At 47.1% G+C, this 23,549-nt stretch overlaps 1 protein-coding gene across 5 annotated transcripts in view; it reads right to left on the bottom strand.

Annotated features, from left to right (window-relative positions):
• Positions 1-4,301: 4,301 nt before the first annotated feature.
• KANSL1 (KAT8 regulatory NSL complex subunit 1) overlaps positions 4,302-23,549 on the bottom strand; it is a 174,882-nt gene continuing 155,634 nt past the window's right edge. For 4 of the 5 annotated variants that reach the window (XM_034755768.1, XM_034755769.1, XM_034755770.1 and 1 more), the window contains 8 exons: positions 21,945-22,130; positions 21,341-21,502; positions 20,902-21,053; positions 16,816-16,934; positions 9,667-9,724; positions 8,853-8,965; positions 6,734-6,953; positions 4,302-5,730 (listed from right to left, as the gene is read on the bottom strand). In XM_034755768.1, the coding sequence (XP_034611659.1) occupies positions 5,488-5,730; positions 6,734-6,953; positions 8,853-8,965; positions 9,667-9,724; positions 16,816-16,934; positions 20,902-21,053; positions 21,341-21,502; positions 21,945-22,130 (1,253 nt within the window). In that variant the 3' untranslated portion in view covers positions 4,302-5,487. The remainder of the gene's footprint in view (positions 5,731-6,733; positions 6,954-8,852; positions 8,966-9,666; positions 9,725-16,815; positions 16,935-20,901; positions 21,054-21,340; positions 21,503-21,944; positions 22,131-23,549) is intronic. The other variant, XM_034755772.1, reaches the window with a different exon arrangement.

The following is a 23,549-nucleotide window of genomic DNA, read 5'->3' as shown; positions in this document are numbered from 1 at the left end:
GGGATGTGGTTAACTGCATTCCCGCTGGCTGCTGGGCAAAGGAGGTCACGACCCTCTTCTCCTTTTTCCATTTACTTTCAAACCGAGCTGAATTTCTTAGGTCGATTGTTAAGCTGTGATTCAGTTCAGCTGGTTTGGTGGGTGGCACAAATCTGAGCCTGGAGTTTCTAGCCCCTGAGCACCGGTCTGGTTTCTCTCGGGTGCAGCACTCCAGTGCTCATTCCGAGCAGTCCTTCAGGAACCAAGAGGCGGCAGGTGGAGGTTGCCTGTAGCACTGGCCCAGCTTTGAAAGGGAGATGCTAGCTGGGGAGTTAGGGCAAGCAAGTCAGCCGATTGGCTCGCACTTATTTCCACAGCGGTCACCCTGGTCACGCGGTGGAGACGCAGCCCTAATGCTTGCTGAGGATGGCAAGGGTCACGTGACAGCCTGCATTCACTGTCAATAGTTCCACTTAACTGGACTCTATGATTGTAAGACCCTGTAAAGTCTGTGATTATCTTTGTATCATTGTGGGATGATAGGAACCCTAGGAGATTTCTGTCCTATGTAAATGAGCAACTGGGAGAACCATTTTAACCCTTTTCTGCTTCTACTGAAGACTGGGCACCTGCAGTGCCGTGAATCTCAAACTCTCCTTAGCCAAATTTCACGGAGTACAGTGTGGCCAAAATGACTTTGGCTTGCTGCAGTCCCCTGGCCCAGGCAGAGGTGATGACTTTTGGCACAGTCAGCACCCAGTTATTTTAGAATGTAAATAGCTGGAGTTTAGGAATGGGGGGGTTTTAGTTTTTATGAACCCGGCCTGAATGTCATTTGTTGGGAGCTTACAGAAATCTGCAGACTCAACCCCCTTCCCAGATGTTTCAACTTGCTCCTGTCAGAATCCTGCAGTCATTGCTGTCTAGAGCTTCTCTCCCTGCCCTTTCCAGCCCCCCCACTCTGCTGTCAGCTGTCTTTACCCTCGCCAGCTGGGTCCCAGCCTTCCTTTGCAGTACCCAGACACTCATCTTCCAGAAAAGTAGCTAGTCCCAGTTCCCACCCTAACCCTCCATTCCCCAAGAGCCCAAGCCTGACCTCCCAGCCCATAGAACACGGTCATTTTATAGATGTCACCTACCTGGGCCTTAAGCCAGGGCCTGAGATTTACTGCTAAGGGACGGTCCATTGATGTACTGTTCCTTTGATCTGAAAAGGGTTAAAACTGGCACTATAGAACCATATTTCTGAACTCCAAAAAATGCTCCTTCCAGGAATTTGAAGTGGCAAAAGGACAATTCTGGTATTTGCAATCCTGTGATTCCCTTTTTAATTTTGGGGGGAGGGGTTAGGAGGGCTTAATCTCTGTATGATCATCTTAGCTTAGCTTCCCGTTTGTGACTGTCCATAGTGTAGTGTGTGTTTTAACAACTGGTTTACACTGATTGTTGCTGTAAAAGTGAATTTGGAAATAAAGTCATTACTACAATAACATGCTGCCTTGGTGGTTCTGCGTGTGTGGGAGGGGATGGAAAGGCTGGGTCTGTTCACCCCCTGTGGAAACACTGCTGGAACTCTGGACAGTTACTACTGTACATACACTTTGGGCAGAGCTGCAGTGGAGTCAAACGTTCCCTCTGAACAAGGTCATGCAAAATCCTAAACTTTTTTCCAGACTGTGCCAAATCTTCCGCCACCCCATACAACGGGCACAGCAGCAAGTACGTGAAGTATGGTTCACATGCACCTACCCGAAGAGAAGCTTTAGAGCGGTAGGCCCTGTTAATACAGTGCTGCCTAGGTGAGAACCAAGCACTTGCCAATGACAAAGGTGCATGTTCTGTCTCTTAGGAGCAAGGCTTCAGTTAAGCTTTCAGGGCTCGGGGCCCAGCAAGGGTTTTATGATGGGAGAGCAAAAAGGTCCTGTGAGATTTCCAGCCACCCCAGGCTTGAGGTCTCATGGGATTTGGAGTCTTGGTCTCACAGCCACCTTCCCTTAGCTAGGCTGCTGTGGGCTGTGCTAGGCACAGCTTTGGGGTTTTGAAGGAATGTTTTCCTGTGCCATAGGACTGCCCACAAGCGGTTGGGAATTTTTTTTTTAAGCCTTCCTCAGAGCGAAACCTGGGGCTGGATTTTGGGCAAGCAGCCAGCTGGAATTCTTCCCCTCCCAGAGGTCAGTTTGGACCTGAGAGTGTCATTTAGTTGTGTCAACTTTTGGCAAGTGCTTAGTGTAGAAACTTGCTGATTTAGGCTCCAGAGCTATAGATAGCAGCCCGAGGGCATCTTGTTACAAGATGGGGGCATACATGAACTAGGGCCTGGGGAACCACCCCAACCCTACACAGGGCAGCAGTGCTGACTGGGGGGGATCAAGGTGCCCTCTAACCTCAGCCCCCCCTTCTCCCCTCCCCAAGGTGAGGGAATGCTCTTGGCTGAGTGGAGGTGCCCAGCAACCATCCCTCCCAATCACTGGCTCTTGCCGTAGGCACCCCCCAAGAATTAGCAAAGGATCAGTGGGGTGAGTGACTGTGCAGGGCTGGTTAAAATAAAACCCATCCTCCTCCTGCCCCAGGAGCACCATCAGCAGCGTAGAGTTCTCTTTTGAAAGAGTCTGGCTACATTGGACTTTAGGCTCTAAATCACTCAGGCATAGCAGTGGTCATGCCCTCTCCAGCCGTCAAGGCTTGGCCTCAAACGCCTAGGTTGAGATGTTTATTTAAAAACAGGACTAGGCACGGGGAAGGACAGATCATTCCGCACATGCCTCAGTCAGGTAAGGCTTAGCTTGAACACACCTGCTGGAGAGCATGGGGCAGAACAAAGCGGCCAAGGAGGTTTTACTGGGGAGAGAAACAGGAACCCATAGGGCTCAAACAGCTTGTGGACACGGTTGGAGAGAACATTGTAACAGCAATGTGACCATAATAGGCCATTGCTTTCTGCAGCTGCTGGAGCTCACCACTGCCAATAAATGGGCCCCTCCTAAGGGAAAGTTCTTCCACACAACGGACACAGATGTGGGGTGGGACAGGGTTGATCCAAAAGTGGGAAACACATGGAAACAAAAGTTTAAAAGGTGCTGCAGAAGGAAACAATAGTGCCCTATATTGATTGCTCCTTTACCAGAACAGCTGGCAGCTGCAACCCTCTTCTTCCCCCCCCCCCCCCCCCCCAATGCATTTGCTGCATGTTATTTTACCTTAGAAATAAGAGCCTCCAACCAAGCTGGGTGTCCCTGCCTCTGGTGCAGGATTGGCGAGGATAGGGACACCCCCCACTATGAAACCTGAGCTGCCGTAGTAGCTGCCTTTGGTTATTTCTGTGGTGTAGAGAGGTGAAAGGCTGCAATGTTACCAGCAGTGAAGTCACTTGTGCACCTCCAGTGCAGACATGGAAGGTGGGACTTGCTCACACACTTCTGTAAATAAACAGAGAACTTCAGAGCACCTCAGAGAAATTCTATTCCTGGCTGTCCCCCTGGCATGTCACAGAAGGGGCACTGCATAGCACACTACATTTTTTAAATTTTTTTTAATCTTTTCTTTTTTTTTTTTTTATAAGCACATTTGTGCTTTGCAAACAGAATCAGGACATTAACAAAGATCAGCTTCTCAGAAGAAAAGCGTTTCTATAGAACAAGGACATTACACAGCTCAAAGCAGGAAAAGAAAAATATTTACAAAATACAAGGTGGTTTTTTTGTGGTTTTTTTATAATGCTAAAAGGGTTATTCAGAATTTTCAACCTTATAAATAGAAAAGCACTTATGCAAAGGGATATGGTAGCATTGTTTTTTTTTGTTTTTGTTTTTTTTAAAGAAACGATGACAAATCCTTTAAACTAGAACAGAACCAAAAAACACTAGATAATGTTGAAAATTGTGAAAAAACCCCAACCATTAAGCAGTTTAGCTACTATTTCTTTACGATTACAAAATGGAAAAAAAAAAATTATGTCCTTTGTATTTTTTTTCCTTTTTTGGTGATGTGATTATACATAAGACAGGCACAATGCTAACAACAGGAACGGGACCAATAGCCACACCGCTAGGGTCAGAAAACATTACAGATGGGAACGGTGTGTGGGATCCAGGAGTCTCTAGAGGGGGAGGGGGCAGCGGTGGGGCCATTTTAAAATAAAATACCTGTCAAACTTTATGATCCTCAGACCAAAAAGTCCTCAAAAATGAAACTGACTAAACATTTGTTTTCAAAATTTGTGTGGAAGTGGAGTTAAGCAGTGGTGAAAAACAAGTCCTGATCTTTTCCTAAGCAAGCAGCCAAGGCTCTACTGAGCTGGACTTCGAGCAGCACATGACACTTGCTTTTTTTTTTAAAAAATAGATCAAACCAATTTAAGCGAAACAAACATTAGCAGCCTATGTACTGCAGCCTACAGATTTCACGTGGTGAATTGCTGAGTCCTAGTCCTGCCAACTGAACACTCCTGGCATCTGCAGCTCATCGTGATTTCTAAGCAGTAACAGTAACAACAGAAGTGACATTCTGATGGCCAGCTGCTAACCTAGCCTGAAATTTTCTAATTGTGGTGGGTAAAAAACCAGGAAGAGAAATTAAAGTGTTGGTAACAGAACTGCATTTCCTGCAGCAAAGCGTGTACTGGTGCCACAGGCAGTTAGAGCCCAGCAAAAGGATGAACTCTGCTCCCGCTGAAGCACCAGAACATGCTGGGTTGGACTCCCACTTCCCTGCCCTTCACCCAGTACAAACACAAGGTGTGAACGGAACAAGGCTGCTTCCGAAATCTCACTCTCCCACATGGAGCTGCGCATGAAGCAGCTAACGAGTGGCCTTCCTTTCCCCAAGTGACAGGAAGGCTTGTCCTCCATGAAGCAAACAGCTGCTCTAAAAGCAGGAGTGGAGAAAGGAAGAAATGAAGGGCAATACAGTGCAATGCAGCAGGCAGCCTGGGGGAATCATGGAGGTAATACCTGGAACTACAACCTAGGGAACAAAATGACAGAGGGTGGGGGTGCAGAGACTGCAGATCTCAGCTCTGCACATGGGGAAAGACAGCTAGTGCGGGAGGTTGCATTCCAAAGACATCACTTTTCACCACTAATTTCACTCCACTAAAACTTTTCGGGGAGGAGGCAGCAGGCAGCAGAGAGTAAGAGAAAAATCCCCTTTCGCTCGAGAAAAAAAATCCCCGAAGTCTGCTAGTCAGCTAAATCCTGTGCTCTAGAGTTATACACCTAAGGGGGAGTTGCGGAAGGGTGTCTGGCAGGCTGCTCTCCTCCCGAGACTTCACTCTGCTGGGAGGAAGCTGGGGTGCTCTTATTGTGTGGCAAGGAAACATGGAAAAAAAAACGAAACAAAAAAAAACCCAAAACAAACAAACAAAAAAAAACAGTTTCTAAACTCCTTAAATTCACTAAAAACTGTGAAAATTCCCGGCAGGATGTTTGAATATCAAACGCAGATTTCGGAAGCTTTAATGCCAAGAGTTAGTTCTGTGTGTTGGTTTTGCTCATTTCTTCCTGTCCGTCTCTATCTGTGTGCCGGCCGCTGAACTGCTGTTGCTGCTGCTGAAGCGGCCACCGCTGGGTTCCGGCTCTTGGGGCTGGGGAGGGCGGGCAAGGGCAGGGCGCTGTCCATCTCCCGGGATGACTTGCTGCCCGATGTGCGCCGGGTGCAGCGCGACAACCGGTCCTGGGGATCAGATGGGTCCTCGCACTCTGTCTTGGGGTTGTAGGAGAGCGGGAAGTAGCGTCGCTCCCAGGGCTGCACAGCCTGCAGGGGAACGGGAAGCAGAGCTGTTCACAGGGAGTGCATACAGACACAGCTCTCTGGGGCTCAGGATATCTCCCCTCCCCACCGAGTCATCTTCCTGTTTCCCATTCGTCCTCGACATCTGGCAGCCCTGGCCAATGCTCCCTTTAAAGGTGCTTCACATATTGTGCAGGTTCGGTCATTAGCATGGGGCGGTTCCCCAAGGGATCAGGGCATGCTGGCACAGACTGAGACCACAGCAGAGCCAGCACCCAGCTATCAGAGCCCCCCCTATGACCATGGAGCACCTGTATGCCTGTTTTTCTAGCAGGCTCAAGCAACCCACAGCCAGCCAGGACCACAACTAGATTAACTCCCATGCACATACCATGAAAAAAAGTGACATTTTATTGATGAAAACGGGAAGTATCATTGGACAACATTAGCCTGCCCCGGTACACATTAATGGGCCACATGGACCAAGGAAGATCTCAATTCAGACCTCCCAACAAGAATTCCCTTCTACTGGCTTTTCAGCTTGCTGGAGAGGTTTAAGGAGAGAAGAATCACAATGTAGGTGTTAGAAAAACTAAACACCCATCAAAGGTCAATAAGATCAACTGACACTTTCCCGCACTTCCACTGCAGAAAGTCTCATTTGGGTTCATTCTGTCGTGTAAAGGCAAGCATTGTGATGTTCTGCTCCCACGTTAATATTGTAACATGATGGGGATCTTAGAGCACGTAGACGGAGGATGAGTGCCCAAAGGAAAAACTGCCAGAGAGGTCAGATCTTGCCTGCCAAAGCTGAATGAGAATAGATTTTTCATTCAGTTCAGCAAACTGAGTTTCCCACACACAGATTCTCAGCAGTTTTCCCACAGTAATTAAGTTCCACAGTGAAAAACAAACCAAAAGTTTGAATTTCACATTTAGCCTCAAAAAGAACAGCTTCTCAGTAATGTGTATGCATCTGGACCCTTCCACCAGCTAGAAGGGACAAAAAGTCGAAACAGCCACCCACCTGTTCGTCAAAACCAGACTCGGGTGTGGAACAACGGGTGTCCTCGCTGGACAAGAGCCGCATGGAGTCACGGGAAACAGGCGTGAGAGGGGCAGAGTGCAGTTCAGGGCTGACGGGACTGCGTGGGGAGAGGCAGTTGCCCACATCGGGGGATGGTGGCTGAGGAGTGGAGGGGTTCCCCAGCTGAGGGGTTGTCCGACCGTCTGCTGATCTGTAAGACCTGGAATTAAAAAAAAACAAAACAACATGTATTTTAAAATTCTCAAATTTTACATTTCACTACTGCAGTCTGAAAGGCTGCTGTCATTCTGCAAACATCTCATTCACTGCCAGCTCACTTCTGCCACATCGCCCCCTAGAACAGTGTTAACACACAATTTATGTCACTACATGCAAGGCAAATCATCAAGATGTGCACATACCGAAATTGAGTCACTGTTTGGACTTAGCATTGCAACTGTCTGGTCTGACCCCTCCATCCAACGATCATTGTTTCACTGCATCATGTCATACTCAGCATAATCCCTTTGGGACAGTTGTTTTGGGTTGGTTTTTTTTGGGGGGGGGGGAAGAGGGGGAAGACTGTTTCTGTGGAGCACATGCCTACTACACTTCTGAGTGCTGTACCATTATAGTAGTAATAAGCAGCCACCCCACAGAGTCGGACACTTAGGTCAGTTTTCCCAAGTATTCTCCTGACAATATCTGTACACTAAGTAACAAAGACACTTGTTCAAATAGCTAAATACTGACCAAAATATAATTAAGCTTGACATCTTTTGGGGAGGATAGGAGCCAAACCTAAACTTTGGAAAGGGAACATAAAAATGAGGAAGCTTGTCAAAGACTTAAAAGTCAAAATTGAGGGATTTAAAACCCTTCCTTAAGCCATGCATACATCTAAACAAAAAGGGAATCAATCAGGAAGCAAGTAAACCAGTGTTTGGGTAAATGGCAAGGTTCAAAAAGGCAGTCTGAGCAAAACAGGTCCTTCAGAATATCAAAATCCAACCCTAGTAAAACTAATATAAGAGCATAAGCTATAGGAGGAAGAAAATCAAAATGGCTAAGATTGGCTTTTTGTTCTTTAAATTCTAACACAAAAACAGCCAAGAAATTCTTCAAATGTATCAGAGCCAGGAAGACCATGAGATCATCAATAGGAGGGTCTGCTTGAACAATTAAGGATGAGAACAACATTACAAAGAAGCTAGACAATTTATTTGCATCGCTCTTCACCCCAGAGAATGCTGGGATATTATCTATCCCAGACTTACTCTTCTGGTAGTAAAGATGTGATACTCAAGAAATGGAGGTAACAAAAGAAGAGGTACTGGAACAAACTGATAAACTAGACTGGAATTAGTCATCAAGTCCAGAGGGTACACTTAAGTGTTCTGAAATTACTCAAGAAGGAAGTGGCTGAGCTGGGGAATGAATGTTATACCCAGTATTTTTTAAAAGGTACTAGGTTATGTCTGGAGAATTACAGACCGGTAAGCCTTATTTTTGTATCTGGTAAACAGGTTGAAATGATGGTTAAAATAAAATTAACAACCATCTAGATGATCATGAACATAATAGGATCTAGCTACCATGGTTTCTGCCAAGTTCCACATAATTTCCTCATACATTTCTGACATCAAATGGGGACAGACCATTTGTATGAGGACATCTCATTGGGAAAGCTCAGTCCCAGAGTTGAAGGCATAATTTTACTCACCATCAACACCACAAATGGTCTTCCCCAACTGAGAGTTTACCATTTCCACTGTCTGTCTCTGCAGAGACACCATTCCTTCCCACAAGTCCAACACCACTCTGCCCCTACTGTACAAAGAACCATCTTAGATTCTCCAATACTACTGCCTTTCAGGATATGAACCTCTGTAGATCACTCTTTTGCACGCTGCTCCCAGATACGCCCCTCTCCGTAGAAAGAGGCATTGAGTTAAGGGAAGCACAACTACAAGAGAAGCTGGAGCGAAGGACGGCCTTCCCGCACAAGGCTCATCTGGCAGAACTGAGGAGCAGTGGCCTGCATCCACTGAACACATCTTACAGTGGCATCAGAGTGCTGGGCGCACCACAGCTGCAGAGAGCATGCTACGAGGCTTACCTGCTGCCTCGCCGCTGAGGGGGCAGACTGGTGCTCCAGAGCCATCTTGCCCGCTCCATCTCTTCACACTTGGCATGAAGAGCAGCAAAGGCTGAATCGGACAGGTCCTCAATCTGGAAAGGGAGTGTCACATTAGTGTGAGATCTTTTACACGAAGGACTTGCCTACACAACAAAGTTATACTGGCATAAGCCAAGGGGTGAATTTAAACGGATATACCCGGAGAAATGTAAGAGGACCTTTTTTCAGTTTAGCTTATGTTGCTTAGGAAGGGGGGCTTGAGCTAAACGGAATTCTAGAAATAAGAGTGTCCACACAGTGGCTCATACTGGCATAGCTATATTGGTTTAACTATTATTGATATAATTATACCAATGCAAGTGGTAAAGCTTTTTTGTGCAGACAAGACCTCAGGTCTCCCTAAAAGGCCTGCTACCCTGAGGCACCTCATGAAAGAAGCCATACTCCTGGCTGCAACTGATACACATGCAACAAAATAAACTAGCTTCTTCTATCTCAGCAGCCTTCTCCTTCCCCACCTTTTGCTGAAAAGGAGGATGGACTGATCAAACACTTCCTACTGGTCTCTTCCTGCCTAACCAAGACGCCACCCTCCATATACACAAACAAAAAGGAGACCCCACACCGCTCTTCTGAGGTTCTTGTTGATCCTTCAGCATCTGCTTTCCAGGCACTTCACTCTCTCTTGTGCAGCACATCCTACTTGAAAGGAAGTTATATGGCTACCACCAGGTCCATCTCAAGGAGTGGGAAGCTCCCAAATTAGTTACAGATATAAAGCAACGATCATTACCTCCTCATTGTCTTCCTCGGGGTTCACTTTCAGAGCACTGATATCCACTTCACGCCAGCTGCAATACACCATTGAAAACAAGGTCAGTCACTGCCATGGTAAAGAATGCAACGCATCCATATAGTCTTGGAGGGACTAGAGGGGAGAGGAGCGGTGAACACACCTTGTACATGTGTTAATTTTGCCCCCCTAGTGACTGGTGAGGATAAAAACCTACTACTATTAGTGAAAAGAACAGGAGTACTTGTGGCACCTTAGAGGCTAACAAATTTATTAGAGCATAAGCTTTCGTGGACTACATATATGCATCCGAAGAAGTGGGCTGTAGTCCACGAAAGCTTATGCTCTAATAAATTTGTTAGCCTCTAAGGTGCCACAAGTACCCCTGTTCTTTTTGCGGATACAGACTAACACGGCTTCTACTCTGAAACCTACTATTAGTGACAAATTCCAACTCAAGTAATTATATTCTGCCACCTAAACTCCCCCTACAGTTTCAAATGCATATGAGATTTTCCACTTCTGGTACTACATTATGAGTGAATGCCATTCCATGCAAGTGACAACCAGTTTCTGAACATGCTCAGGAAGCACCAGAGGTACAACCCTGGGTGAAGCAATGAAGGAGACAGGATCCCTGCCCACAACTTTGCGCCTCCCAGGTGTTGTCCTTCCAATTCTGCCTTCTCTGTGGTTTTTTTTTTTGGGGTGGGGAATAAAATAAAATAAGGCTTTTCCTAACCTGTTTCTTAAGACATGCCCCCCTGCTGCTGTTCCTCCCCACTAAATGCTCCCCTGGACCAAACCATTCCATCGCCCCAGCCCAACTCCTGTTGGTGCTGGTCAGCTCTTGCTGCGCTGCAGCTGGTAGAGCCGGCAACAGGAGAAGGAAGTAGTTTAGATTCCCCACACTGAGCCAGCACTGGGAAGACTAGGGAGCCCCAGGAGGTGAGACATGAGAGACTCCCTTTCACATACTGATATAGTATTTTTTAAAAGTCAAATGATCTCTCTTGTGATGCTGACATAAAGCATTCTAAACTAATTCACTGTTCACCATTTTTGCTGTTTGTTCACTTTCTGCACGTCACTCAGCATGGATTGTGAAACAGTCTCAATTTCACTTTTGTTTCTAATACTTTTCAGTTGTCACACACTATTGCACAGTGCTGCAGTGTTTAGGTTACAAATACCGCAAGGGAACACTTTACTTGTTTAAAAATTGTTTACACTGGAATTTTTAGAATTTGATAACATTTCTATTGGTTGTGTGTTCCATAAAGTTTTATTTTACAAAACCTAATAGTGGGTAATGATGAGACAGAATCCTTATAAAATCGGAGAAAGGAGAAAGTCACATTCTATTATTTTAGGTTCTCACCACAATTTTTGGGACATTCTACAGTATTTTGCCTGTTATAACTTCAAAATTATTTAAGTTTCTTTTTCCACTGCATAGACTGAGTGTAGACAGATAAAGTACAGCAACTCCTCACTTAAAGTCGTCCTGGTTAACGTTGTTTCGTTGTTAGTTGCTGAACAATTAGGGAACATGCTCGTTTAAAGTTGTGCAGTGCTCTCTTCTAACGTCCTTTGGCAGCCGCCTGCTTTGTCCACTGCTTGCAGGAGCTAGCTGGTGGGTGGTTGGAACCAGGCTGGACCAACAGCCCCCTATTAGCTCCCCGCTCCCCTAAGTTCCCTGTGCAGCAGCTGCCCAGCAGGCTAGCAATCGCAGCTGTCCCTCCCCGCAACTGCCATGTGCTGTTCCTGCCCTCTGCCTTGGAGCTGCTCCCCAAGACTTCTGCTTGCTGTGTGTGGGGGAGGAAAAGGGGGGTTAATGTCAGGGTGTGTCCCCCACGCTGCTCCTGCACCCCGCTTACCCCATCTTCCATAGAGCAGGGGAGATACACGACAGAGGGAGCTTCGAGGCAGCAGCAGCGGTCTGATTTCAGCTTGCTGAGATAATTAACAAGGCAGTGTACTTCTGACCCCTCTCTTCATACTTAAAGGGGAAATGAGCCACACACACACACACGGTATGTCTCTCTGTCTGCCCTCCCTCCTTTCCTGCTGCCTTGTACAGTAGGGTGTGAGTTAACCCTTGAGGGCTCAGCCAATTGTTTGTTCATCATTTAGCAGTAAGGCATTCCCTGGAAATATCCCACGCTCTGACTCCTCCACCTCAACCAAGCTTCACAATTAAACTGTTTGTTTAAAACTTATAGAGTGTGTGTGTGTGTGTGTGTGTGTGTGTGTGTGTGTGTGTGTGTGTGTGTGTGTGTGTGTGAGATATAATACAGTCTTTTGTCTGGTGAAAAAAATTTCCCTGGAACCTAACCCCCTCATTTACATTCATTCTTATGAGGAAACTGGATTCACTTAACATTGTTTTGCTTAAAGTTGCATTTTTCAGGAACATAACCACAACGTTAAGTGAGGAGTTACTGTATTTAGCTGAACAGCAGCAACACCACCACCCTTCAGCTCAATGAGATGCGAACGTCAAAGTCTAACTCTGGGCCATTTAAATGCAAACATTATTAAAGCACAAGCAAGCACACTCTTGTAAAAAAATAGTAAAGCCAAAGATAGACTCGGTTAATTTCTCTAACATTTCATTAACATACACAATTAACAAAAACCAGGAAATGAAATTGCCACATGAAATATGCTCTATTCCTGAGGTTTTGGTTACATATGGAACTTAACATTGCTGTTTTTGTTGCAAAATGAAGAATACAGGATGTACTAGTGTGGCCCAGTTAGTTTTCCTTTACATTTTTATTTTAAAGAAAGATTTGCAAGGTGGCTTCCAGGCTGGTGTCACAGCTAATGACACCTCCTTCAATTAGATGACACCTAATTAGCTGTAGGTGCTGAGGGGTTTCTTCAAGATCCACATGGAGCAAAACCAGCTGCAAGGAGGTTTAATATTGCTATCGCCATTCAATCGTCAAAGAGTGCCTTGTCTTTGACCAGTGTTGGCATGGGGCAACTGCCTTCCCCCCACACTGTATTCATTAGCTCACTACTCGGCACCTACTTCCTAGCCGTATGTGCAACGCTGGGGATAGAAGCCAGTGACCTCAGTGAGCACTGAGTCTTCATAATTAAACACAAAAAATGACAACATTAAACTAACATTCAGGTTACACAATTAAAATCAGTCAGGGAAGTTGATCTTCAAGCAGTGAGAATCCCCATGCAGTGTAACCCTTGGCAGTTAATAAGCCCTTTCCATTGATGGGCTGTGGAAGACATTGCAAAATGGAAGTTATCCAAGTAAAACTGTTCTTCGAGATGTGTTGCTCACATCCATTCCATTCTAGGTGGTGTGCACAGCCCATGTGCACAGTCAGAGATTTTTGCCTTAGTGGTATCCGTAGGGTCGGCTGCAGCGCCCCCTTGAGTGCCGCGCTCATGCGCTGGTATATTAGGCGCTGCCGGCCCTACGCCCTCTCAGTTCCTGCTTGCTGGCAACTCCGACAGAGGGGCAGGAGGGCGGGTAATGGAATGGACATGAGCAACACATCTTGCAGAACAGTTATAAACAGGTAACTTTTTCCTTCTTTGAGTGCTTCCTCATGTCAATTCCATTCTAGGTGACTCACAAGCATTATCCTCGGAGGTGGGCTCGGAGTTCACGGTCTTGGGGCTTGCAGCACTGCTCTACCGAAGCCAGCACTGTCCCGGGACTGCTGCGTTGGCATGTAATGGGACATGAACTGTGTGGACAGATGACCAGGTAGTGGCCCGCCAGATGTCCTGGATAGCCACTTGGGCTAGGAAAGCTGCCAAAGAGGCTTGCGCCCTGGTTGAATGGGTGGTTATCAGTGGAGGGTGAACCTTTGCCTGATCATAGCAGCAGCAAATGCAGGCAGTGATCCAAGAAGAAATTCTTTGGGCAGACATTGGATGACCTTTCATCCTGCTGGCCACTGCGACGAACAATTGCGTCGACCTGTGGAATGGCTTTGTCCTGTCAATGTAAAAAGCCAGCAACCCTCCTGACGTTTAGGTAATACAATCTACGCTCCTCCTCTGACTCACGTGACTTTGGGTGGGGTGGGTGGGTGGGGGGGAAAGACAGGTAAGTAAATGTCCTGGCCCATATGAAACAGACCATCTTGGGCAGAAAAGCTGGGTGTGGCTACAGCTGGACCTTGTCTTTGTAAAAGACCATACATGGTGGTTTCGAGGTAAGCGCTCTAATCTCAGAGGCCCTGCAGACAGATGGTATTGCAACCATGAACACAAACTTCCAGGAAAGGAGAAGGAGAGAGCAGGAAGCCAGAAGCTCGAAGTGGGGGGTGTGTGTGTGTGTGTCCCGTGAGCTGTGACAGCACAAGATTCAGGTCCCACAGGGGGACGGGGTCTCTGACATGTGGGTAGAGATGCTCGAGGCCCGTGAGGAACCTGGCAGTCACGTCTTGGGCGAAAACCAACCTGCCATCGAGTGGCGGATGGAAGGCCAGGATAGTGGCCAAGTGGACCTGAACAGATGAAAGGGACAGGCCTTGGAGGTTGAGATGCAGAAGGTAGTCCAGGATCAACTGCAGCCAGGCTCGCTTGGGACAAACGCCTTTATCCAAAGTCCAATATGTGAACCGCTTCCATTTGGCCAGGTACATTGCTCTGGTGGGGGGCTTTCGGCTGCCCAACAGGACCTGTTGGACACTGGCCGAGCACTCCTGCTCTTCTGCATTTAACCATGTGGCAGCCAAGCCGTCAGGTGCAGCACCGCCAGGTTTGGATGCAGAAGACTGCTATGGTTTTGGGACAGCAGGTCTGGCCAGAGCAGTAGCTGTAATGGAAACGAGGAGTCCAGTGGCACCTTAAAGACTAACAGATTTATTTGGGCGTAAGCTTTTGTGGGTAAAAACCCACTTCTTCCGATGCATGGAGTGAAAATTACAGATACAGGCATAAATGTATATTGGCACATGAAGAGAAGGGAGTTATCTTACAAGTGGAGAACCAATGTAGAAGGCCAATTTAGTCAGGGTGGATGTGGTCTACTCCCAATAATTGATGAGGAGATGTCAATACCAAGAAAGGGAAATTGCTTTTGTAGTGAGCCAGCCACTCCCAGTCCCTATTCAAGCCCAAATTGATGGTGTTAAGTTTACAAATGAATTGTAGTACCCTGACTAAATTGGCCTTCAACATTGGCTCTCCACTTGTAAGGTAACTCCCTTCTCTTCATGTGCCATTACATATTTATGCCTGTATCTGTAATTTTCACTCCATGCATCGGAAGAAGTGGGTTTTTTACCCACGAAAGCTTATGCCCAAATAAACCTGTTAATCTTTAAGGTGCCACCTGACTCCTCATTGTTTTTGGGGATACAGACTCACATGGCTACCCCTCTGATCGTTGTAACAGAACAGCCACCGAGACACTCAGCAGTGTGCTGAATCAGAGCTGGCGCGGCCAAGCCGAGGCGATGAGGATCACCTTCGCCCTGTTCTGCTTGCTCTTCATAAGGACACTGTGGACCAACAGCACTGGGGGAAAAGGGTACAACAGAGCCCCCGACCAAGGGAGCAGAAAAGTGTCCAACAGGGAGCCTCTGTCGATCCCCCAAATGGAGCAGAAAACATGGCACTTCCTGTTCTTCCTGAATGTGAAGAGGTCCACCCGGGGAGTCCCCCATCTCTGGAAGATGACGCTGACCACCTCCGGATAGAGGGACCACGTGTGGCGAGACGAGAAGGTCCTGCTGAGGCAAACTGCCAATGTGTTCCTGGCCCCAGGGAGGTGTGCGGCTACGAGATGGATGTTGTGACGTACACAGAAGTCCCAGAGCCTGAGGACTTCTTGGCAAAGGGCAGACAATCTGGCTCCGCCTTGCTTATTGATACATAACATAGCCACTGCATTGTCCATCAGGCCTGGACCACCCTGTTTCAGACTCCTCTGCCAACTCCTCAATCATCAAGTTTAAATTGGTAGCCACTCTTTTAAGGAGGTCCTGGTGCCCATTTAGGAGGGGCCGGCCACAGCTTCATCCGGAGACGACGACTGCACTTCTCCTTCCCTCTCTGGGGACGGCTCCTTAGGTGTCGGAGCCTGCTGTGCTGCCCTCGCGTCAGCTCGGCACCATGTTCCGACTCTGGTACCGGCGGCGGTTTTTCCGAAGTGGTCAGGGAGGAATGGTGGGAGTACAGGACCGGCGTGACAGACAAGCCCCATGGGTTCCAGTACAGCCACTGAGCAGATCACTGTCCCTGCTGCCACCCCGCCGCTGCGGACGCCGTGCTGACCTTGCAGGTCAGTGGTGATTCACCCTTCCTTGGCGAGGGGCTGAACTCCTGCTCCAATTTGGACCACTGCCCCTCCCATGACCAGAGCAGAGCCGCGGAGGCCTGAGTCTGTTGATTGACCCTTGCCGGCAGCCGGTAAGAAGCCCCGGTGCCGGTGGTGCGCTCCGCACTGATGTTGGGGTTCTAGGAGTGGGGTCCGAGCAGGAGGGCTCCGACGCAGGACGAAGTGCAGCCTCCATGAGGAGGGCCCTCAAATGGATCTCTTGCTCCTTCTGGGTTCTAGAGTGAAAGTTCTTACAGATCTTGCATTTGTCCTTTCTATGGGACTCCCCCACACACTTAAAACAGCTGTCATGGGGGTCACTAATAGGCATCGGCTTGTTGCCTGAGGAGCATGGTTTGAAGCATGTTCCGCTCCAGGGCAAAGACCCAGTGAGGACTCCAATTACCAAACCAACCTAACACTTAACTTAATGGCTAACTAAGCATCTACAAACGACATACAAAAAGGGTAAACAATGGGTTGTAAAGAACCGCTAATGCTCTGACCAACCAGGGGCATAAAAAGGAACTGAGAGGGCATAGGGCTGGCGGCGCCTAATAAACCAGCGCATGAGCGTGGCACTCAAGCAGCCGACTCTACAGATACTGCTAAGGCAAAAATCTCTGACTGCGCATGTGGGCGTGCTCACACCACCTAGAATGGAATCGACATGAGCAAGTGGAAAATCATTTTCCTGAACAGCACTAGCAGTCATTCAGAGAGCTCCAGTGGGGCAAAGTTTCAGGACTGTTGCATTTCTGACGATGCTACACTTTCGACAGAGGAAACGGGAAGGGGAAGCACTCAACATGGAGGCTGGGGATGGACCGAAGACATACCTAGGCGTGAGGATTTCTTTGTATTGTAGTTTCTCTACACGAGTTGTTGCAGCAACAGACATCGGGATGACAATGTTATTAATATCAAAGGAACTTTCGCCTCTCCTCCTCCTCGGCTGCTGCAAAACAAAGACAAAAAACGGTGAGGAAAGTGAGGGGGGCCTCAGGTTTCAACCTGGCGGGACTGCTTCTCTAATGAGCATCAATCAGTCTGATCACTGAAAAGTTTCTAATGTGAATTGTGCGCTAGTGAGGGATGCCAGATTGACGGCCCTGGAGACTGAAGCCATGTCCATGGACCAAGAACAATGCACACTGCAAAAATTTAAGTTTCAATACTTCCCAGAATACCTCACCAAAGGCTGCCTTTGGAGTTAGAGGGGAATTCAGTCTCCTTGGTCCATTCGACCTTTCTGCAGGGTGACAAGGAGCCCAGCACAGGCTAAAACATGGAGAAGGTTTGTACAGTGAGGATACCTATCTGCTTTAGTGCCTCCTCCCCATCAGGGAGGAGAGCAGTGGGCCTGCCCTACGAATAAAGAGGGCTGAAGCCCTCAGCAGAGCTGTCAATCCAACCCTTTCACCAGCAGGATTTTTTATTAATATTAAAGAAAGACAACCCTCATGCATTTAACAAGAGGCTCCAGAACGGGCGTGGGAAAAGCCATCGCTCCCATCTATATTCCTGTAAAATTCCACCTTCCACGCAGAGAGAATTCCACTCATCATTGAGCTCATGTATTTTAAAGGGAAAAATTGACTCTTTACAAAACAAGTTTTGAACTACAGCCTTAGCTCTTTACTACACTTTTCAACACATGCTTCAAGAAATTATATCGCTATTTAACCCTGTATCCATCCTGGTTTTACGAGGCGGTGACTAAGGCATGAACAGCAGCTAACTGCCTAATTCCCACTGAAAGTCAATGGCAGTTGGGTGCCTATGAAAATCTCTCCCGATTTACCACTGATCAGGTCTTTCACAAACTGGTAAAACATTTGATTCTCAAACTGCTCAACTCAACTTCATATCCCCTTTACAAAGAGGATTTGCAAATTTACCCTTTTATCGGTCTCCTCCATTCCCCATTACATGGAACGTGTGGTTTTTACTGTGAAAATTAAGTCATGCAGGCAGCTGTAATTACGCTGGATAAACAATACAACAAACTAATAAAAGCCAGGTAATATGCTTTGAGGTGCTTAGATTAAATGTGCTGCAGAAGCACCAGCATTAGTGGATTAATGATCCTCACAGAATCATACAAGGCAGCTCAACAGTACTGCTACCTACATGAAAAAATTGTCTCAGGATTTGCTTAAAACAGTCATGTGACAAACATCTGGCGGTTTCTATTGTTTACCTCCTCAGAGATCAGTACTGAGGTGTGAAGCAATGTTGACCAATCAGAAAGCATATGCAAATTTAGGTTAACTGACTGGACTAAAAGTCATATTTATCCCCCGAATCTCTCCTGCCCCTTTAGAACTTTAAGTTTAAAGGTAAAAAGTTTTACACTTTGGATATTTGTAGACAAAACGGAGAGATTTCTATTTCTGATGGAAACATTCAGAATATAGGGGAGCTAACAGGCAGACTGAGTGCATAGTATACCTGAACCCTTCAGCCTTTGAGGACAAGATTCCTAGTAAGTCTAAGGATTATTTGTAAGATTCCTAGCAAGTCTAAGGACTTGGGGGGAGGATCAGAGAAGACTGCCACCTAAACGGACATAAATTCACCACTTGTTCTGAAACTTGCAGGTCTTTCCCACATTTTGTTTGTTTAGTTCATGGTACAATTAAAAGAAAATGCCCAGAATTTTCAGACATGTCCGCTCATCAAGCACTGACATAATGTGGCAACATGGTGATGTAGCATCTCCACAATTCTTTAGTCCCAGGGAACAAATCAACAATTAAGTGCAACTCTAAAAGAGACCAATAGCCAGGACAGCAGCAGCCAGCATTAGGAACGTTCAGATTAGGCAAGCCACCCCTCAAAAGCTTTCCCATTCCTCAAATACAGCCCAGGATCTGAGAAGGGAAAGGGATGGCCTCAGTGAAAAATAAGCATCCTTCACAGAATCCTATCACAGAAGTTAATGGGTGTTCCCTGCCTCTAGCACACCCCTAAATTATCTTTGGAGGCACAGATGTTTCTTTGGCCATGACTTTATCCCAGCAGCCAGAGATGGCAGGGGGTAAACCCAAGGGCGGATGGCAATGGCCTGTTGATGTGCAAAAGAGAAAGGCAGGTCAAGAATTTAACTTGAACATAATCCTTCAGACAGACTGCTTGATTGCCTATGCATTCCTTGTCCTGGAATTTATTTGTAGAATACCTCTTGCAATAAAAAGATATCAAAAAACTTACTATTCATTATGACTATCAATAAGAAAGACATGAGTTAGTTCAGAGTGAAATAAATTGCTGGGCCTTTGTCACTTCCTAGTGGAGAGGTATCCTCCTTACAACAATTGCCAAAGCATGCCTTCTCTACAAACTCACCACAGGTCAACTTGGCTTTATCAACAATCTGTGACAAATGGAGAGAAGAGACTGGCAATGTCAATGGCTGAGGTGAGCAAGGAATCCAATCACAGGTAACACGAGGAGTTTCTATGCCAGTAGGACAGAGTTGTAAATATCTCTCTTCTCCAACTCCAACGCATCTACAACATTTTAACCACGCAAACTATTCTGGCTGGTAGGATGCTTTATAAACCCAAAGCAATGAGCTCTGTCCCAGCAGTGCTACAAGTGGTCCATTCGATCTGAGACCTCTACATGCCCTAGCTGGTGGAAGTTTGCGACAAATGCTTGGGACCTTTATCTGGAGAGGATTGTTACTACCGCACTTGGAGAGGCAAGCTGCTGGCACCAATCATACAAGTTGGGTCAAACAAACTCTGCTCAGGTCTCTGTTAAAATGGTTAACAATAGATGCTAAATGTTTTGCTAATCATCATCTGTTCTAGAACATTCCCTGTCTGGGCACGATAACCTGAGGCAGTGAAGGAAAGGCCAATTCCAACACCTCATTCTCAAGTTCTGGGGCCCATTCCCAGTCATGCTTCAGACTAGATCACGGCACCAAAGATGCTAATTACAGAAATGGACAGAAGCAACATCAGCAAGGACAGCTGGCCTAACAGTTCAGCAGAATTCAATACTGTTCATCATGAGGTCAGTATGATGTCAGGGAACAGATGGAATCACGCGGTTCTAATCTTTCCATTCAAGCTATTCCAGCAGTTAGTGCTGGGTGAAGGTTCCTCTCCTCTTCATTGGCTTTCCAAAGTGAAATCCCCAAAGGCCATATCCGGCTACCACTTCAATATTTTTGCAAAACTGAAGGCGATCACAAGGAGATAGGGGCTTCAGGGGCTGCTGTGGTGTATCTGACGGGGCACAAGGAAAGAGGAAACCTGAGATTCCTGTCTCTGCTAGTGATTCCCTGTGTGAAGCTGATCAAGCCTCTTCATCTTTCCACTTAAGTCTCCCTACCTGTAAAAAATGGAAATAATGCTGGCCCACCTTTGTAAAGCAGTTTGAGATCTACGGATGAAAGAGCATTGTAAGTGGAAGTATTTGGCTGATATCAGCATACTGACACCCAGCTACGTGCCTCCTTCCCATCAGATTTAATCATGGCCATCACCAGACTCTCTCAAAGACTGGCAAAGACTGGGACTTGGATTAAAGCTGAAGCTCAACCTACACGAGACAATTAAAATGATTTGGCAGAAGGAAGCATTGAGAATATTGAAAAATCTAATTACTCCACCAGTTGAGGAGGATCAACCAACCAGGGTCTATCTGAGAATCTTACTAAAATTATAATTTGCTTTGAGAATCCCAGAATTCACTAGTAGCCAGCAATACTGTTAATCTATGGTTGACTCTCAGCTCCGGTACTGGGAACTGAACCGCTGAGTAAATTCAGACACTAATACTTGAACTGTTCTTTCTATCCAGAGTAGAGGGAAACCTGGATTGCTGAGAGCCAAGCCATCTCCAGAGCAAGACAGGAGCTCAGCAACCCCTCCAGATGCATGACCATGCCCTGATCAGATACTTACAGACATGCTAGAGGTGCCCTGTGAACTTGTGCTGGCAGGAGCAGAACTTTCAGAGGATGTGGACAGCTGCCGCACTATGGGGCTGTGGGGCATAGAGGCTGCAGTCGCTGATAGGTAGCTTGGGCCTCCGACATCCGTGTGATGCTTTAACACTATAGGAGAAGGAGCAAAACGGACAATGATATTAGCAAATAAGGTTATACCATGTGCTTAAAAGTGACCATCATCGAGGACCACTGTGCATGAAGTAGAAGCTTCCTCTGATTGCAGTTGCCAGCTTTACAGGCCCTGGGGGAATAAGCTGTTAGAGCACACAGGGGATAGCCACAGTGGTGACAACTGCTCCTTTATTCCCAGAAGCAGCACACTCCCCTTCGCCAAGGGGAAAGAGGACGGGAATGCAGCAAACCCCCTGTGAGGCCTAGCTGTGGGAGCCTACCTTCGTGTCTCTCAGGTGAGTAGTCCCACAATTGCTTTTTGTCATGTGCAGGAGGCAGGGTAAGTGAGCGCTCTGGCGCTCTCTTGGCCTTGGACACAGCCATTAGATCGTCTAAGGGCTGCCTATATGCCTTGTCTGGTTGGATTTTGTGATGTGAGCACTCTGAGGAGGGGAACAGAAAAAGAGCTATGAAATGTCTGCTTTCCCCTCTCTTTCTGTTAGCACAGGAGATACACACAGACAGACACAGCCAACACCAGAGATGCGGATGGGTCAGGGCGCCAACACCACCAGGCACTGGGGGAGATGCAGGTGGAGCAGTGAATCCCTTTATTTCTGCCCATGCCAGGAAAACACTGACCAGGAAGTCACAGATTGCAGAGGGAGCAGCACCTATGACATTTTGGCCCAATTTGGTTCACATCTGCACGCACCTCATCTCCATCCCAGGTCTTGCAATATAATCGCCACATGCCCAGTCTACAGCTCGCCCTGAAAAGGGCCATCATACACACTTTTCTTCTTCACTGCACTCGCTTAGGACAGGTGGGGAGTTTACAGGCACACACCCCTGTTCTTGTTTGAGAAAAAAGGGGATACTTACTGGCTGCAGTGAAGAAAGAGTTGACCAGTTTGTGGCGGTCCTTGCGAGCAGGGTCAGACAGGCTACTGGCCGACACGGAGGCTCTATGCTTGAGCGAGAGCTTTTTGGGAGGTTTGATTTTCTCATAGGGCTTGCTCTGCCACTGGGATTTCAGCATATTCTGGAAGTGCAGGCTCGTCGGCACATCTGCAGACAAGTACAACGCAACAACCACGTCATGCTAGAATTCAAAATGCATTAGTAGAATCCTCTCCCCGTGCTACTACCCAGGAGAGACCACAATACATCTATTCTGAACTACGATTCCAGGCTGTTGACTCCAACCTCACGCTCAAGGGGCGGTTGTGGTTTTGGGAGACAGTGCCTCCAGTCTCAATCTCTTTGAGAGTGAAGCACATTCTTCTGTCCAAGACAAGGAGGGGGAAGGACAGGACAAGGGTCCAGTGCCTTTCCGCATTCAGTCGCACCAGCCCATCGTCCTCTGCCTGCCAAGAAGTTGGAACACAGCAGCAGCAGACCACCAAAATTTACACTGGGAAGGACAGGAAGTAGAAGATGTGATTTACATCCTCAGTTCAGGGTCAAGACATAAGAAGGGACACATCCTTTTCAAGGACAAAGGCCTAAAAAGGAACCCATTTGGGAAAGTCATTTAGTTTATTGATTGTCACCAGGGTAGCCAGCCACTTTAATTCTATAAGCCACCAACAACGAGGGCTACCATGGCTCTCCTAACCCTAGCAGTTCAACATGGCGAAAAAGCAGACGCACAAGTCAACCAGTTAAATGCTAAATAAAATGGATGTTTTATGTGCTATCCAGATGATCGATCAATGTTGTAAGTTACCAGAGAGCACCTTCCAAAGAGAGGAGCTCGGAGGTTGAAAATACCCCGATGCCGTTCTCCAGGGAGAGTTTTACAATGGGATAGCTTATCTGCCAAGACAAAATACACAGCGATGTCTTCAGCATTGGCGTTAGTTCTGTGGAGCAGCTGCCTACTTCAGGCAGCAGGAGCTACCCTGTGCACCAGCTGGATTTCAAGGACCGTGCAAAGCAAAACTCACTGCGTTCATCTACGTTGGAGGTGCAAAGGCATGGATGACCACCATGACCTCTGCATTTGAGGAAAAGTCACCTGTTCCTGGTCAGTCCTAATTGAGGGAAGGTATTGCAGGCCGTTGCTGCAACCCAAGAAGCCCAGAGCAGTGTGAGGATCCAGTAGGACATAGCCCAGTCACATCATTCTGGCAAAAGGTGGGCATACGCCGTCAACACATGGTATCCATCCCTCAAGTGCTGCCCCAACAAGCAGCAGCAATTTCGTACGTGGCTTGGGGCACAGCTGTCTCTCTCATCCAGATTATATTCTGGTAAACCACTGATAACCCGCCCCCCTCCCCCTGCATCTCTGAAATGGAGGCAGTAATTACTTATCCATCTATTGTGGTTACACAAATGTGCAAGTACCCTCCCACTCCATTTCCAGCACATACCTTCCGCCCCACCCCTGGATGTGTGTACACACCCGTGCATCCATGCCTATACACATGCAGTCTCTTAACATAAAACTCCTGCCCCACAACTATGCACACACCCAGCCCT

This window comes from Trachemys scripta, chromosome 23 (genome assembly GCF_013100865.1).
Source record: "Trachemys scripta elegans isolate TJP31775 chromosome 23, CAS_Tse_1.0, whole genome shotgun sequence".
In the NCBI taxonomy this organism is placed as follows: Eukaryota; Metazoa; Chordata; order Testudines; family Emydidae; genus Trachemys; species Trachemys scripta.
This window is presented reverse-complemented; position numbering and strand designations above follow the sequence as displayed.